General features: G+C 37.0%; 1 protein-coding gene across 10 annotated transcripts in view; it reads right to left on the bottom strand.

Moving 5' to 3' along the window:
• DGKH (diacylglycerol kinase eta) overlaps positions 1–18,449 on the bottom strand; it is a 176,820-nt gene that overhangs the window by 59,881 nt on the left and 98,490 nt on the right. For 9 of the 10 annotated variants that reach the window (XR_012378791.1, XM_073894495.1, XM_025874825.2 and 6 more), the window contains 8 exons: positions 15,014–15,118; positions 14,606–14,738; positions 8,111–8,217; positions 7,320–7,445; positions 3,498–3,600; positions 2,280–2,439; positions 400–508; positions 132–271 (listed from right to left, as the gene is read on the bottom strand). Coding sequence is in view for 9 of the 10 variants with exons in the window: in XM_073894495.1 (XP_073750596.1) it covers positions 132–271; positions 400–508; positions 2,280–2,439; positions 3,498–3,600; positions 7,320–7,445; positions 8,111–8,217; positions 14,606–14,738; positions 15,014–15,118 (983 nt within the window). In the remaining variant the exon portion in view is untranslated. Of the gene's footprint in view, positions 1–131; positions 272–399; positions 509–2,279; positions 2,440–3,497; positions 3,601–7,319; positions 7,446–8,110; positions 8,218–14,605; positions 14,739–14,928; positions 15,119–18,449 lie in introns of those variants that run through there. The other variant, XM_073894501.1, reaches the window with a different exon arrangement.

Raw genomic sequence — 18,449 nt, 5'->3', positions numbered from 1 at the left:
TCAGGCGTGACAAGGGTGAGTAAGACCAGGAAATCTCTGTCCTCATTGGGCTTACAGTTGGTAAAATTTCAACTGCCAAAAATGTCAGTACGCCATTTTCAGTCTAGTGTTAAAAGAAAATTCACTTTTACCTGTCTAGCATTTTGGTACTGGCTCGTTCCAGCTTCTCTAGTATCTGAGGAAGTTGGGTGTCATCATCATAGGAACCACCCCAGCCTAGAACCCGGGCAAGGTCATTTCCTGTACCCAAAGGCAATACGCCCAGCTGACACTGAAAGAGAGCACAACAGGGAGACCTCAGGAAGCTGAGAAACCGGAGTTATGATACTTCTGTGCTCCGCTGGTCAGCAGGTTAGTACACATTCATGTCAACGAGTCATGAAAAGATTTAGTACTTGCCTGTTTATTCAAGTTGAGCTTATCAATTTCTGACAAAACCCAACCCACACTTCCATCTCCTCCACAAACAAGAATTCGGAAGTTGTCGAACTTTTGGAATAATCTTAAACTGAAAGCAAAAAGTATTTTATTTTAATATAAATAAATAAAAATCACTTTCCCCAATTCTTTGTTATTCTGTATAAATTGGTATGCATGTTCAGATCAAATATAAGAACCCTTACTTACATATTAATTATGCTATAAAAATTAAAGTGCAATTTTTAACTCAAGAAAATGTCTTAATCATAAAGAGGAAAGGGGATTATAAGTAGAAATGGAGATAAAATGAGGAGGGAAGGGGAGTGAGAAATGAGAAAACAAAGAAGCAGAACCCAGGAAAGAGAATGAAAGGTAAGTGATAAAACACGGTAAAAGTAGTGATTTTTTTCTTCCCATTACAAGGATATGTTATTTCCTTAAGAACAGCATATTACAAACCAGGGGTGGAGAATCTAGGGCACTGATATTATTGACATTCAAGCCAGTTCCTGAAGGGACCCACCAAACCTTGCCGACATACCACTTTTCGGACGCCCACCTTGCTTTTTCTCCCCCTCACCCCCTAGTCTGGATTAGTCTTTTTACCTCTGTCTTCCTTTGTCTTAACTTTGGACACATCCCACCACCTCCTGAATGTACCTTTGTGCACCTCGAGTACTGTGGAAACTCTATAAAATATGTTATAGAGACAATCTCAAGAAGTTTCACAACGGGCCTGCCTTGGGATCATAAAGGACGCGTGGGAAAAGTAAATGTAAAGAATACAAGATATAGGAACTATGAAGGATTATGAAACAGATGTGCTAGAAAGGGAGAGACAGCTGACCAGCAGTGCAAGAGACACAGGTGAGTGGAGAGGCCAGGTGAGGAAACGCCAGGACCCAAACAGGGGGAAGGCATGAACGAGGAGCCATAGGGGGCGTTGGGAAAGCATGAAGAAGACCAACACCCATGGAACCAGAGGGCCTGAGACTTGGCAAGAAGGCAATAGAAACAAGAAGAAAGAAACCTAAAGAGCAAAAGTGAACAGAGGCACAGAGTGAGGCAAGCAAGAGAAAAGGCGGGAAAGCGTTAAATTAAAAACCCAGGGCCTCTTCGGGGTACCTAAAATCCCCATTTTTACATCTGTGTTCATGCTTTAAGGTGGCCATGGGACCCAAGAGAGAAGTGGAGTTGGCAGAAGTAGATCATGAAGAGGTTGCAGGAACCCGGGTTCAGGTAATCCAGTATCACCTCTTCAACAAAGTCATATATACACACTAAAAATGTCTTAAAAGTACCTCAAGGCATTCTTCCCCTCACTGAAAATCGTCTAACTTTTTTCAGATTGTAAGTTAGAGGACATTCCAGAAAGCTGAAAAGAACAATCAACACCAGTGTTTTTTGTCGTTCATATGGGAATTGAGTCTCAAATCCTTGAGGAGCTGTCCTTGAAACCCACAGTAGTGTCTATGCTTTGGTTAAATAATTGATTATTTGTATCACATAAAAATCAATGCTAGCCTTCCATGCAGATCACTTTCTAAAGTTACTGAGTATTTCTGTATTTACCCAAGTTGATTTTTCTTAGAGCTAAGCAAACCGTTAGTATTGTCTGATACAGAATATATTCTAAAACATTTTCTCAACAAATTTTGGGATTTTCAGCACATAAGGAAGTTACAGAAATATCAAAAGGTGACGTTAAAATTTAGAATGAGAGCTTTAAAAAAAGAAAGGGTGGGACGATCGATACAGAGACGTCTAGATGGATCGACAGTCTTCACAAACTGAAAAATCAAACACATTTCATGCTTAGTACTCTTTCATTCTAGTGAGATTTATCAGTAATTAATTACCCTAAATGAGGACCTCCGTTCATTAAATCAAACACCTGAGCCGGATTTAGCAACTGTTTAAATCGACGAAGGAACTTTACTCCCTGATTATCTCCACTCTTAGAATTGACAAAAACCAACAGAGGACTAACACAGAATGAAAAGGTCGCTCTACAGAAACCTGTAAAAAAACACAGTACAGGGTCAATATGAACAGCTGTCTCTTTTAAACTATTGATAAAACTTCAGAGAAAAGAACACAAATTCACAAAGAACCTTGTTTATTACTTGAACAATAAATTATAATTTAGCCCCCCAAATGGAGATAGGTTTTATTTACATACTAAGACTATAGAACTTATCTTTTAAAATATGCTCTACAATGAAAAATCCTACTAAAGATGGTAAAAGTATTAATCATAGATAATTGAAGATACACCACCTACCTTAACAACACCAATGATGTCCATAAATTCACATTTGTCAAAGAACTCATGTTCATATTCAGTATTATAAAATGTTTTAACTTCTTCTTCATGAGGCTTTAGAAAATACTTTAAAATTTATCATAAATAATAGAACCTTGATTTATCGGGGATTGGGGCAGGGCTGTTAACAGCACAGGTTAAAAAATCACATCTTTTGCAGCCTATATCCTTGTATTTATAATACGTATTGGCATAATTTACATAAAAAGTTTGAAAATCATAAAGCACTTTATGCAAAATTTTAATAACAGTATATGGTGAAAGCCTTTTGTAATTTGGTTTTCTTAGAAGGAAGACAAGTTCTTTAGCACTTAGAACCAAGTTGTAAGATTCTCGAAAAAGTGATGGAATTTATAGGAATGTAAGTTCCTCCAAGGAAATTATAGGAAAACATTTCAATAAAAGCCATGTTGATAGGCAATTTCAATTATAGAGGGGGAAAAAAAGCACATAAAAAATTAACCTTTTTGGATTGCGTTTTGTTATAGGATAATGATCTTATTTTGTTTGCTGAAATGTAAAATCTGTAAGTCTTATATGTAGTAATTTCACCAGTGTATTAATAGCTATGGTAAGTTTTAATTCTAAAATGTTCTTTTAAAAGTTAAATGTACTGTTCAGCAATTTGAATGGACTTAAATAAAAGCTGACCAGAACAACTGATTACAGTTCAATTTATTCTAGGAAAGTAAATGTACAAATCAACATTTAATATACCAGGAATATACATATTTACACTACTGATACATACCATCAGAATCAGTGCTATTCAGTGCAATTGGAGGTATGATGGACACTTTACATTGGCCAAGGGGACACACAGGATGGTATAAATCTTTGCAGGCAGTGTGTACCTAATAACAAACAAATAAACCTTCAAGAATCATAAAAACACACCAATGTTTTATTATGGCATAAATTACATCTAAGGAACTGATCATTGAGGATCAACTATATCACAAAATATTCAGTAATTCATAAATTACTTTCATGGCACAATATTTACAATGCTAAAGAATGGGTTAATTATTTTAGAGATGGGAATTTGAGTTGGTCTGTGCAGCCTACTTTTAAGATTGTCTCAGGCAAGTAGTGTATATCAAGGAATGCCTTCTGAGTGGAATCTGGCGGGCTCAGCCGGTAGAACATGAGACTCTTCATCTTGGGGTTGGAAGTTCAAGCCCTACACTGGGTGTAGATATTACTTAAAAAAAAAAAAAAAAGAAATGCCTAGTGAAGACAAGGAGGGAAGAAGGGAAGAGACCAGAGTGCAGAGGAAGAGAGGGGAAAGAGGAAGGCAGGAATGAATGGAAGGAGGGAGGGAGAGGAAGAGAAAGGAGGGAAGCTAACTAGTCCTTACCAATACCATCGCCCATAAAAAAAACTGATGACCTCTCCTTTATAACATTCTCATAGAATTTAATGAAAATAAAATTTGTAATGTGTCTGCTCTTTCTGCAGTGGTCCTATAACTTTCCATTCACACCTTTTTTTAATATATAACATTTTCATGTTACTATAGGTACAAATACATGCGTGCCTATTTTCTCAGCTAGACTTCTGGCTCTGTAAAGAAAAGGAAAAGCTCCTATTATTGCCTAAGTGATATATATCATAGGCACTCAGCAAAGGTGTGAACTTCATAGAAACAAAAAGTCTCAAGGTCAGTCAAGATACTCTTGTGAACAAGAGCAGGGCTAACTTGTTACATAGAATCCAGGGAATTTACAATACTTTAGGTACTTACCTAAAGAGCCTTGAAATGTTTTAAGCAGTAAAAGCAGACATTTCATAAAGAACTTATTTAATACGGCTTTATTTCACTAGTCCTTTTAGAAAACTGGCATATTAATTAAACACCTATTTATCAAAACTTTTGACAAAATAACTGAAATTAAATAGTGATTCTTGTTTGCTGGTGACCTAATTTTGGATAGTTCTCTATAGTCATTTATAATAATTAACATCCTCAATGGATTTCAAAGAAAAAAACAAAAACCCACAAGCATGCCCAGATAGTTTTAAAAGGAATTTTAGAAAGGTATGAGAATTACAGAGCAAAACAGAAAAATATTTATATCAGTGTTGAATGAAAAAAAGCAGAAGATAAATTGTATCTTCACTATTTTTTACAAAAAAGGTAAAACTGTATCCAGAGACTGGACAACAACTGGAAAAATGGACTCATTAGAGTTGTGGAACTATGGTCGTACTTTATTCTGTTTCAACTACATGACTGTTTTACAAACTAGATATTCTGTCAGAAACTCATTATTTTAAAGACAAAATAATATGTAAAGAGGTAAGTGATAGTGTATCGGAAGTGCAAGAACAAGAGAGAGGTGACAAGGTGTTGGTGGCCTGCAAACCTGAACGTCCAACGGACATAGTGTAGGGCAGGAACAACTTCATGATAAGGTGATATCTAAGTTTGCCAGAAAAAAGAGGGAGAAGACATTCCAGAATGCCCCCTTCCACATCCTGTATTCATCTTTCTATACCGTTCATGAAATTTTTAAAAGGTGGGAGAGAGTAGAGTGAGCAAGTAAATATCTAATGAACTCCTACTGTGAACGTTAGCAAAGCGAAAAACGACTGAGCAAATACAAGTAGAGACCTATATACTGCAGGTAGAGACAACTTCTATAAAACCTTTCTAAAGTAACTGATCACACACATAATCTGCTTTCTTTCTTTCTTTCTTTCTAAAGTAACTGATCACACACATAATCTGCTTTCTTTCTAAAGTAACTGATCACACACATAATCTGCTTTCTTTTTAAAAAGTTAGAAGAGAACAGCTGAAGTTCTAGAGGTAGAGAAACCGATGTACATGTAGACTACTGAAATTAGCAGTAGACGCACACATCAGTGGATGCCCCCCCTGAAAAGAAATCTTAGGTGGGATGAAGTTTTAAAATGTTGTTTATGGGAGCACTTTCCTTACTTATTTATTTATAACATTTTTATCTTATAGGCCTTTTGGGAGCACTCTTAAAATAAGGAATGCCAGGAGGCCACCTGGGTGGCTCAGTCGGTTGACTCTTAATTTCAGCTCAGGTCATGATCTCGAGAGTCCAGAAATCGAGCCCCATGTCAGGATCCGTGCTCAGCGGGGAGTCTGCTTGAGCCTCTCTCTCTTCCTCTCCCTCTGCCCCTCCCCCAACTCATGCACACAACTCTTTCTCTAAATAAATAAACAAATAAAATCTTTAAAAATAAATAAATAAAATAAAATAAAGAATGCTGGGACACCTGGCTGGCTCTGTCGGGAAAGCGTGTGACTCTTGATCTTGGGGTTGTGCCCTAAGAGGGCTTTAGGGGTTACAGTTTCACCAAAACTCCAAAGACATATCTAATACAGTCTATATATTATATTACAGGGCATCAGAGAGATTAGAAGTAACGCCTATGGCTGATAAAAGGGGCAACTGATGAAGAATAACAAAAGCATGAGGTTAAAGAGAATCACATTTGATTTAAAAATAAGAAGGAGAGCGCCTGGAGGGCTCCTTAACCAGCCGGTAAGCGTCTGCCATGACGCTTATCCCGGGGTCCTGGGATCGAGGCTCCACGGGAGGCCTGCTTCTCCCTCTCCCACTCCCCCTGCTGTGTTCCCTCTCTCACTGTGTCTCTCCCTGCCAAATAAATAAATAAAATCTTTAAAGAAAAATACAAAGGAAACAGATTACCTATCAGGCCCAACTAAAAAACTGCAGGCCTTACTGTTTCCAGTGGAAAAAATGGAATTAATCTCACCAATTATGAAATCAAAACAGCATACTCACATCATTTCCATTTGATGATCTGCATCATACTTACTGAAAGAAATGAGTTTTCCACCTTTTTTGGGGGGTGAGGAGTGACTTCCAAGATGCAACACAAGACCAAACAAATCAGCCCAAGGCAACGCGATTACTGTCACTGTTGGACGGCATCGCCCACTGCTGAGGTGAGTACCACAGCTGTTACCTACCCCCCTCCAGGACGGGGAGCACCGTGCCACCTTCTGAGCGGCCTGAGTTCACCCTTGGAGTTCCTGCTCTGACGGCCCTCATGAAGCCTCGGGCCCGGTGCTCACGCAGTCTGGCACGGACAGGACCATCCCTTGCCATCGGCTCTATGTCATGCTGTGCGTACTTCTCATTGCTTTCTTACATGTGCGAGAGAGTTTTAAAATACTTATCTATATAATATAAATGTATCTAATTTCAATTATACCAGTGCGTGGCTGACTGAACATGGCATTCTGTCAGAGAACGTGCACAGCATTGTACTAAAATTATACTTCACACGTCAATCAAAATTTGGTGGCTTTCTGGGTTTAATAGGTGGTAAAACAGGGCTGAAAACAGTAAACCATTGAATGTGGTTACAGCATAATGAAAAACAACAACAGGGCATTATAAAAAGGATATTTAAAAAGTAACAAGACTGGAAGGAATACACTTTGAAAAAGATGAATGTTGCAATGGGTACGTATGCTACCCTGCTCTGTCAGACCCTAAATTCTTTGCCCCTAAATTACGTAGATTAAAACAAACATGTGAAAAGAATTAGAAAGGGCTCTCACCATTGTTTTACACCAAAGGCATTTCCAATCTTGTAGGCGCAGGACACTCCCACATGTTCTGTCACACACGGCGCATTTGGCACTGACAGGCAGGTTACCCTCGAGCCATTGATGGGGCATAGCTACCTACGCAGCCAGAATAAAGAGCAGGCAAATTGAAGAGTGGAGGACGCCAGTCTTACCCTGGGGAAGAGCTACCATTAGGTCTCACTCTATGGAATCAAGAGATGTATCTAGCACTCATGGCATCCATTTGGTTAGTCCACATTTATTGACCATCTATTGTGCTCTGAGCACCGTAGGGATACAAAAATAAGTAAGACTAAATCCCTGACCTTCAGGATGTGTAGTCTAACTGAGGAGCAATGAAGGCAAAGGCATTAACATAAAGTGATTACAAAGTGCTATCAGAGATGCGTATGCAAGGTGCAATGGAGACAAGGTTTTGAAGGTGGGGGGACACTGTTGAAAGGAGGTCCCAACGTCTAAGGAGTGAACATCTGAACAGACACCCGAGCTAAGCCTTAAAGAGTACCTTACTTGTCAGGTAAGGGTCTCCAACACCAGCCCAGCACAGCAACCATTGCTAAGCCCTATTCACATTTCCCTCAAAATTTAAGATCTAAAGGAAACTATGAAGGCTCTAACTAGAAAGAGAAACTCATAATTAACCAAAGCCTTCCATTTAATCCTACTAGTAAATACTCCCACTTAACTCTGTCTTTTTCCACAGGGCAAGCAATAAAAGGGAGGTGGTACTGGGAAGAAACCAAAGACAGAACTGAGCTTACTCCATCTTCATCCTCTATGATGTCCTTCCCGATGGAGGCCAGAGTCGTCCATTTGCAATTATTTGTTGCCCTCACTGCACATCTTTTGTGAGCCTTGAATTTACACACTAAAAAAAAAAAAAAAAAAAGTCAACCATTTCTAAATGAATATGTACTTTTGGAACAATGATTAGAGGAAATCACAGCATGAAATTTCAAGGGGGGGGTAGAAGAAAAACAGTAACTTAAAAAGTTTAAATTACTCTTCAACAATAATAAAGGTATTCTGAAAATACCTTTTCAGAAGATATTCATGTATTTATGTTACATGTGGCTATGTATTTATGAAACACTGTTATCAATCTATAGATTGCTACCTAGATTCCACTCGCTCACAAATAAAACAGAAAGGAAATAAATACAAAAGAACTAGTTCTTTAGGAGAAAGGAGAAAACACACACACACAAACACAGAACTAAATAAAGTTCAGTAATACAGAGCTGCTGGGAACATCCTATTTCTTAATCTGGGTGTTGATTACATAAATGTTAAATTTGTGAAAAATCCCACGAGTTGTACTCCTCTGATATTTGTATTTTTCTGTACATATAATATATTTAAAATAAAAAGTTTGAAAATATCAGTAAGATAAAGAACAGGATAATCTGGAAGGGTTTTAAAATGCAACTATGTCAAGAAAATATCCAGTCGTGGGAAATAGGTTGATAAAGGTCACAAATGGCACTGTTTTTTAAAAGTATTACTGTTGGGATCACTACATTTTAATGTAGAAGAAAATAATAATGAAGAAGTACATTACATCCATCACTAACCCTGCCCAGCCACATTATCAAAAAGGAGCCTCTGAAAGAGACATAAGAGACACTGAAACTTATAAGACATTAAGGAAAAAAAATTGAAGACACAAATAAATGGCAAAAATATCTCATGCTCATGAATTGGAAGAATTAATATTGTGAAAATGTCCAGAGTACCCAAAACAATGTACAGATTCAGTGCAATCCCTGTCAAAATTCCAATGGCATTTTTCAACAAACTAAAACAAATAATTCTAAAATTTTTATGGAACCACAAAAGACTCTGAATAGCCAAGGCAGTCTTGAGAAAGAAGAACAAAGTGGAAGGTATCTGATTTGAAACTGTATTACAAAGCTATAGTAATCAAAAGAGTATGGTACTGGCATAAAAACCAGACACATAGATCAATGGAACAGAAGAGAGAGCCCAGAAATAAATCCACACATATATGGCCAACTGATTTATGACAAAGGGGCCAAGAACATATAATGAAGAAAGAACAGTCTCTTCAGGAGGTGGTGCTGGGAAAATTGGACAGTTATGTGCAAAAAGATAAAACTGGACCACTACCTTACACCATACATAAGAGTTAACTCAAAATGGATTTAAGACCTGAAACCATAAAACTCGTAGAAGAAAACTCCCTGACAGCTAGCTCCTTGACATCAGTCTTGGCAATGATTTTTTTGGGTCTGACACCAAAAGCAAAGGCAACTAAACAAAAATAAACAAACAGGACTACATTGAATTAAAAAGTTATGACACAGCAAAGGACGCCATCAACAAACTGAATGGGAGAAGATATTTGCAAATCATATATCTGATAAGGGGCTAACATTCAAGTTTTACAAAGAACTCATATAAGTCAATGGCAAAAACCAAGCAATCCACTTAAAAAATGGGCAGTGGACCTGAATAGACATTTTTCTAAATAAGACATACAGATGGCCAACAGACACATGACAAGATACTCAATATCACTAACCATCAGGGAAACGCAAATCAAAACCACAATGAGATAGCTCCTCACACCTGTTAGGATGGCTATTAGCTAAAAGACAAGAAATTACAAGTGTTGGCAAGAATTTGAAGAAAAGGGAACCCGTGTGCACTGTTGGTGAGAATGCAAATTGGTGCAGCCACTCTAGAAAACGGTATCGAGTATCCTCAAGAAATTAAAAATAGAACTATCATATGAGCCAGCAATTCCACTTCTGGGTATTAATCCAAAGAAAATGAAATCACTAATTTGAAAAGATATTTGTACCCTCATGTTCATGATAGCATTATCCGTAATATCCAAGATATAGAAACAATCTAAGTGTTCCTCAATGGTAAACGGATAAAGAAAATGTGGTATCCATATGTATATCTACACAATGGACTATTATTCAGCCATATAAATGAATCACTTGAGACAACATGAATGGACCTAGAGGATATTTTGTTAAATTGAAATAAGTCAGAGAAAGACAGATACCTTTTGATCTTATATGTGGCCTGTAAAAACAACAACAAACCCACAAAAAAACCCAGCTCATAGAAACAGAGAACACATTGGTGGTTGCCAGAGGCAGGGGGAGGGAGGTGGGCCAAATGGGAGAAGGGAGTCCAGAGGTCCAAACTTCTGGTTATAAAATAAGTAAGTCATGGGGATGTAATGCACAGCATAGTGAGTGAGTATAGTTAATTACACTGTACTGAATATTTGAAAGTTGTTATGAGAGTAAATATTAAAAGTTCTCATCAAAGGAAAAATATCTGTAACTACAGATTGATGACAGACGTTCACTAGACCTATTTGGGTAATCATTTTACAATATATACAAATATCAAATCAAAAACACAAGAGAGAGGGAGCAATAAGAGGAAACAACCAGGAAAGAAGCAGCTCATATATGAAAAACAAGTAAACCACAGATTTTTTGAGAAACGAACTCTTACTTATGAAAATCAGAACTTGACTACTGCTAAACTTCTTTATCCTTTTAAGGATACAAATTATCCAAGCATTGGTGGATAAAGATGTTAAACCAATTTCTGACTTTTCAGATAAATACTTAAAAGTAGAGATCACTTCAGTGGAAATATAAGAAGGTAACTGCTCCTAAATCTGACATGTAAGGTGACTCCTTTTCACATGATTTTTGCATTTCTAACTGTAAACCGTTAACAGGTTTGAAATGATGGGTTGCATGCCATTGTTTTAAAAAGTCCTAATTTGGGGTGCTTGGGTGGCTCAATCGTCAAGCGTCTGCCTTCAGCTCAGGTCATGATCCCAGGGTCCTGGGACTGAATCCCGCATCCGGCTCCCTGCTCTGCGGGAAGCCTGCTTCTCCCTCTCCCACTCCCGCTGCTTGTACTCCTGCTCTCGCTAAGTCTCTATCTCTTAAATAAATAAATAAAATCTTTAAAAAGTCCTAATTTAACATAGCATGCAAATGAAAGGGTCGGGTAAAATCACTGAGTGCCTATAGCTAAATATTCAAAATGCTTCAGGATGTCACGGAGAGCCGATATGCAAAAGGTCACTTAAGCTGAGTAGTTTTTCTTTGAAAAGTATTAGTCTAGACATTGGAAAATTTTCATTTAACTGGTCTTTTGTGTACACTGACAAATTCTTTTGGAAATCCTACTATTTTTGTTATAAATGACTTTGGGACTCGAGCACAGACTTCATAGAGAATAAACCGGTTTTTCAATGGACTCTCATTACTGATAGACAAATGTATAAAGAGCAAGCACCGTAGGAAGTAAGCTTAGTCCGAAAAACAATTTTAGCATGACCTGCTCCCTTTTGCTCCCATACAAGTGACTATTTTAAAATTGAGGTTAATTAGTAACAATAGGTTTTTCATCTCTTATGGTATTTCTCAAAAGTGTGGTCCTAGTTTTAGTTTTATCGGCAACATAATTCCCAGGCTGCTTTTTAAGTACAAGGAAGTATTTGAATTAACAGTCAATATCTGTTTTTTAAGAGGCAAAGGAGGAAGTAAAAGAGAGCAACAGGGAATGATTTTATGGCTTTTTGAAATTTTGCCATTAAAAATCAAACAGCTCATTAAAAATAAAAATCATACTTGTAATAATAAAGTGTTTCATGCAATGAGTCTTGAAAATTACGAAGTTGCTTAATGTAGCATACAATAATAATAAAATAAACCAAACTGTGATTACAGTCACTAAGGAATGGAAATGATTAATACGCACCTTAATTTTGTTAGGCGACAATTAGATTTCTCCAAATAAGTTATTCTGAAATAAAGCACTTTTCCCTGACCTTTAAAGCCATTATTTTAAAACCCAGAACTTAAAAAAAATATACTGACATGTAACAAAGTTATTTTTAATTGCAATTTTCAGTCCACCACATTGAATCTTTGTAAGTATTCAACAGTGGCTAAGAGAAAAATTCATAGGTACCTATGTTAACATATTTGATGCTGTTGATTAAAAAAGAAAAAAATCACCATTTAACTTTTTTTGTTCAGTTACTGTTTAAATAACTGTGAAGAACAATTATGCTCTGAAATTATAATTAACATTCTTAGGGAATTATTTATGAAAAGTATTTTCCATCTCCTATTTTTCATTCATATATTTTACACATGCAAGGCTTTAAAATAACAATTTTAGTAGTTACTCAACACAAGCCCGGAAGCCAAATCAGTACAGGCTTGTTGGAAGGGCAGAAAGATTAAGTAAATTTAGTGATGGCTTCACACATTGGAAACTGAATTCCATTCCAATACAAAGTTATTCATTGTCACTGTTGGAACGAATTTTTCTTGTATTTGCATCTCTGTTATATCTTCTAAAGCCTCTTGTATCCTATGTCTTTTGCTTTTATCAAGCAAGCAGTTTATTCAGATTTGGGGGGAGTTTCTAAAGTTTAAGTATAACTTGGATTACAAGAAAATGATCCTAAATAACCACATTCTCATAAAGTAAAAAGGTAGCTTCATTACACATTCATAAAACCCTTGGGATTTTTAAAACCTTCTGCTACAGTCCTAACAATACCAATGGGCAAGACACCACAGATTTAAAATTTTTATCAGCAGAGAAAATGAGTAACAGCATATATTCTTCTAAAACTCTAATTTAAAAATACAATAACTGAGACATTAAAAGTCAAGAAGAGTTCATTATTAACAGAATAATAACAAAGTTATTTAAAGACTTTAAGTTTCTTATTCTCATCGGCTAATGTGATTTTCATTTTTCTTCTAAAAGGTTAGGAAAAATACTTAGTCGTCCCAGTTTAAATTCAAGACACAAACAACTAAATATATTTAATAATGCATAACTCTCAAATCAGAAGAGTACCACAGAGTATCTCAGATCTGATATTTTTTTAAGCACTTTTGGAAGGAGAGACTAGGAGGCAGCTAAAAAGACCTTCAAAATAACATCTCAGAGTATTACACACTTGGCAAGAGTAACTCAGAGCTTCAGGAACCCCTGTAGATTACTAAAGTCATAAAGAGCAATTACACCTTGTTTGCAACCACTCTTAAAATCTATTAAAAAAATGTGTAATGCCTCTTCCAAATGTTCGTTTTCACGAATTTTAATGCCTCAGGCAATGATGCAATCTGCAATTATTTACTTGATGGATTTCTTACAGGGCACAGTTACAAACTTCCACAATTTCTTTGCCTAGAAAAGTAGTTTCCTTGTATATATTCTCCCATTTCATTTTCATAGTGTCTGTGAGATATAAATGACTATTATCCCCATTTTGCCGATGAGGAAACAAGTCAAAAAGAGTGGAGCTACTTCTTCTCCTGGTCACCGTTTGTAATGCTGGGAGTGGGACCAGAGCCTGGAGGGTGAAACTGAGGAGCTCTGTTCTTCATCTCTGTGCTCTGTCATGCTAAATCACTGAAATTATGATATATCTCAGATTTGATACCTTAAAATGAATGAAAACTGGGGCTCTATTACTAGTTTATTATCGAAGTGTTATAAAGTTATATTCAAAATTAAGATTCTTTTGTATCAAGAGAAAAAAGCTAGTATTGGTATGAGCTCTAGTTCAGTAGTGTGGTCGTGGAGGTATGGAATTAAATAAATCTGAAGACGTTATGAGTTTCCCTTTGGTAATTACTAGTATATTTGCTTCTACTGGTCACTGCTTTTTTATTTAAAAAAAAAAACCCACAAATCCTATAATGAAAACAACAGCCTTGGGCTTATTTTTAGACAACTTTATAAAGAATTAAAAAGGATGGTATCCATTTAAATTAAACATAAAGTGAAGTAAAAGAAAACATTTAAAATAATGAAATAGAAATAACAAACGGAAATTCTGTCAAAGAGCCTGTACTGTCCTCACTGAAAGTTTTAATCAGTCAGAACAGAAAAAGAAGACTAGAAAACCAGAAAGACTGATAAAGTTTAAAGATGTTTTTTAAGCAGTAGGTGCTAGTTCCTCAAGAGTGAAATGCTACGTCTTGATTTATACTTTCTTCCCAATGATTTGTATCATCCTTCCCTCAGCAAAAATATTTCCCAAGTTAGTCCCATGTGTGCAGACCTCCACTCGAAGCTACGGTAAAACAGAAACGCTATGTTCCCACTGAGGTGCTCCCACCTCCTGCTTCCACCCGTGCTGATGTTTCCCTGTTCGGATGGCAGCGTGTTCCCAGTGTGGTCAGTGCTGAGGGAGAATGCGGGCCATGGGTACTTACCTTCACAGGACAGGCCATGGGAGGTGACTCCAGAAAGACTCTCTCTGCACACGTTACAGAAAGTGGGTCGTGCATGGGAGCAGGCGTACCAGTTATGCATCCCTGAGAAATGTTCCACGTTAAACTGGGCCACCTAGAAACGAGACGTTAGCACAGATTTGCCAAGCAAGAGAACAAGACAACAGACGGTGAACCTCTGGGATGCATTTAGTTAGGATTAAAATTTCAAATCCGTAATTTTTAAAATGAAAACACGTTATGTAAAAAAAAAAAAAAAAGTCAATATCAGATGGAAGCAAGTTGCTTAATGAATCTACACATACTTTTCTTTGCAGAATAGAGCTTTAGCTCTTCGGATGACATTCCTTCTCTAGGAACAGGAGGCGCCGGAAGAAGATGCTACTTTACCTCGTAAGGTTCTCTGGTCTGTACAGACTTCAGTGAGCTCATCCAATCCTCCATCTCCTTCCTGTTCTCAGCGCACAGCATTAGTCTTCTGAATGGAGTGATTATCTGAAAGGGATAATTCAATCTAATGATTGTTAATAACCAACAAGACAGATTATTGCCAAACCCAGCAATCAATCGTAAAAGGAAATTCCATTTCTAATCTCGGAGTCCTTATTTCCTTGATGAAGACAGTAAGAGTCTCTGTAATGTAAATGAGCTTAGTTCTCTGAGTATGATATAAGGGGGTCTAGTAAAGAAAAATTCTAAGGAGGCGTTTCTTGTCTTTAATCTCATTGCTCCTTACTTAGGCTTTTTTTAGCCCAGTACCAAAGGCTATGAACCCAAATAAACAATGTACTCCTATTTCATGGAATGTATCTTGAAAATTGATTTTAAATATACTTCAGAATAATTCACAGTAAGCTTAGAATTCATGCACAGTTTTCAATATGGAAATTTTAAAAATTGAAAACCAAAGGAATGCAATATGGAATGACTCATAATCCGTTCATGATAATATCACAAATATTCTGTTATTAAATAATGTTGAATTTACATAACCTTTCCATTGTCTATTTTAATATGATTTAAATATGAAGGATATTTTTCTCATTGTATAGAATGAGAATCAGATTTATTCAGTCAGTCCAGTGAAACTGGGAGGTTTCTGGAGTGCCAAGACTACTACTACTTTTTAGTGAGAGCAGGGCAGAAGAATTAACATAAAAGTCCTTCAGTTGGCTTTAAGGGAAGAAAATAATTGTGACTTTTATCTTTTCATCATGTCACTAAAGAATGCAAATTAATTGTATTAAGAGACTTATGGCAAGTGAAATGAAGACTGTGCTGTTACAGCACCAAAAGTACTTCAAAGTGAGATTCTGAAATGACTTGAAAGAAGCCCCCATTTATGTGTGAATACAGCATTCTCATTGTAATCTTGAACTGCAAAGAAGGGGCCTTTTATTTACTTGTGTAAGAAAAATGAACTTTACACACATACCTCAAAACTACCTCTAAATAATAAGTCATATACTTACTTACATAGCCAATAAGAAATTTTCCCAAGTTAGAAGCCGTTTGATCAAGTGATAATCTACATATTGCATTATGGAGCAGATTTCTGAAGTCATGAAAAAGCAATAATCATCTAAAAACAAAAGAAACCCTTCCCCTAATGAGTTAACCTGCAAGCCTCAATCACTACTGTCCATCTTAGGAAATAACCCCATTATTCAAAACTACAGAGATCAGCCCAATCTTAGCTACTCACCGCTCATTGCCTCCTTTTGTCTTTAGTTTAGACCGCACAATCCTTCCTTAAACCCAGGGTCCTTTCAGGCATCCGACAGGCAGTCACACTTAAATACAGCCAGCCAGAAGTCACATGGAGGAGGAGCACCAACCGCTCAGCTTTGGGCATTTGTTAATTGCATATGAAATTGAACAGAACCTCACTTCTGCATTTTTTTCTGTTTTCCACCACCCTCTTTGGATAAAGCTTATTAGCAGTTGGTCACTTCTCTTCCTGAATAAATAGTTAATGAAAGAGCACTGCCTCCCTCATTACTTAGGAGCCAAATGGATGCTTTATCACTTCAAAATGTTTTTCTAGGACAGCTCATCAAGTGCAGAAGAAAAGATACCATTAAATAATAATACTCCCCTGGCTCTGATGACCAGCCTGGCACTCCAGAAACCACCCAGTTTCACTGGACTGACTGAATAAATCTGATATTTATTTGAATAAATATCACTGCTAGCATTTCTTTTATTTATTTATTTATTTATTTATTTGCTATACTATGTGATGATAATGACAATGAGCTGCTCCTTAGACGATACTGGAAAAATATCCACAAACAGATGAGGAAAAAAACTGCCCCCCCCCTTAACTGCACTGCATCTCATCTCACCCACAGCAGGAATATAAGATGGCAAAAGTGAAGTGCATCAGACCCCTGTACAATACTGAAAGAGTTTGGCACGCCATCTCTAGTATGGTACCATGCTTAAACTATTCCAACAGAGAGTTTCTTCCTTTAACTCAGATTTTTGATTCTGCAATGAAGGAAACTCTGAAAACTTCTGTGGTAATTTTAAATGTTCAACAACTTTTTCCATTAGGAAATTCTTATTTCTAATCTAAAGTTCTTTACAACAAACTGATCATATTTGCCCTATTGCAGTCCTTCTTTTTTTAAACTATATACATTTTACTTTACTTTCTTGCTTTTTAAGACCAGCTTTATTGAAATATAATTCACAATACCATTCAATTCATCTGCTTAAATGGTACAATTCGATGGTTCTTAGTGTATTTACAGCACTATAGAACCATCACCATCATCTATTTTAGAACGTTTTCACAACCCCAAAAAGGAACTAACTCCCCATTTTCCTCCAAAGTTGGCCCCCACCCTCAGCCCGAGGCAACAACGTCTTAAGTGACTCATATGAGAGTAGAGATACTTACTCCTATATTTCAGACTGTAACCTGGGAACCTCTACATCCAAGAACATGGGTCCTCAACTACGAGTGTGCACCTGAATCAAACCAAGAGTTTTTCCAAAATATAGCCAACCATGCTCCAAACCACACTTGGTGTATCGAAATCTTATTTTGGAGGGAGGCATGGATAATTTCAGATGCAATCCGTAGTTTGGCAAAGCTATACAGGTGATTCTGATGCACATCTCTGTTTATCAGCCATGAAGGGTAGCACAAGCATCCAACTTTGCCATTAGTCAAGTCAGGACCTGGTCTAAGGAATGTAAAGAAAGTACTCTTAATCTTTACGGCTCCTCATCTCCCTTTTCAGCACTTTTCTGCTCCCAAATTTCCAGTGTTCTCATCTGTCCCTAACAGTATTCCTTTATATGGGATCCATCGGAAAGAGCCTACCACCTACAGCACGCTTGTGATATAACTGAGGTCCCAAAATGATGATCTCTGATGTTTTCGTTTGGCCACTCTGTTTGAACACTGCAGTGCTGTGTTGTAAAACCACAACAATGACAAGAAGTTAAAATCCATCATTTTGGACACGTACTTTGCTCTTCAGGGTACAAGCAGCTTAAACTTACTTTCTTCAGCTCACCACTTCATACACTTATGTTACCAAGTGGCCCCTGGAGGCATTTGAGTTTGAAAGTCCTTCATAGACTGACTCCTTTCCCTTCTGGGGTCAATACTTCCCTATTTTCTCATCCAGTTGCCACAAGTGCCATCTATTTTCTAAGATGACAACCTGCTGACCTAAAAGTAATTTTTTCTGAGGTGTTATAGATGATAAAGGTTCAGTGCATATTTTCTCCTAGTGGTGCTTGAATTTTAATGGAAGACTAAGAAGAGTACCATGTCACAATAAATGCATTTTTGGCACCAAGACCA

Source organism: Callorhinus ursinus, unplaced genomic scaffold, assembly GCF_003265705.2.
Source record: "Callorhinus ursinus isolate GAN/ISIS: 27379988/994484 unplaced genomic scaffold, GSC_fseal_2.0 scaffold7, whole genome shotgun sequence".
In the NCBI taxonomy this organism is placed as follows: domain Eukaryota; kingdom Metazoa; phylum Chordata; class Mammalia; order Carnivora; family Otariidae; genus Callorhinus; species Callorhinus ursinus.
Note: the sequence above shows the minus strand (reverse complement) of the source record. Positions and strands in the feature narration are given on the sequence as shown.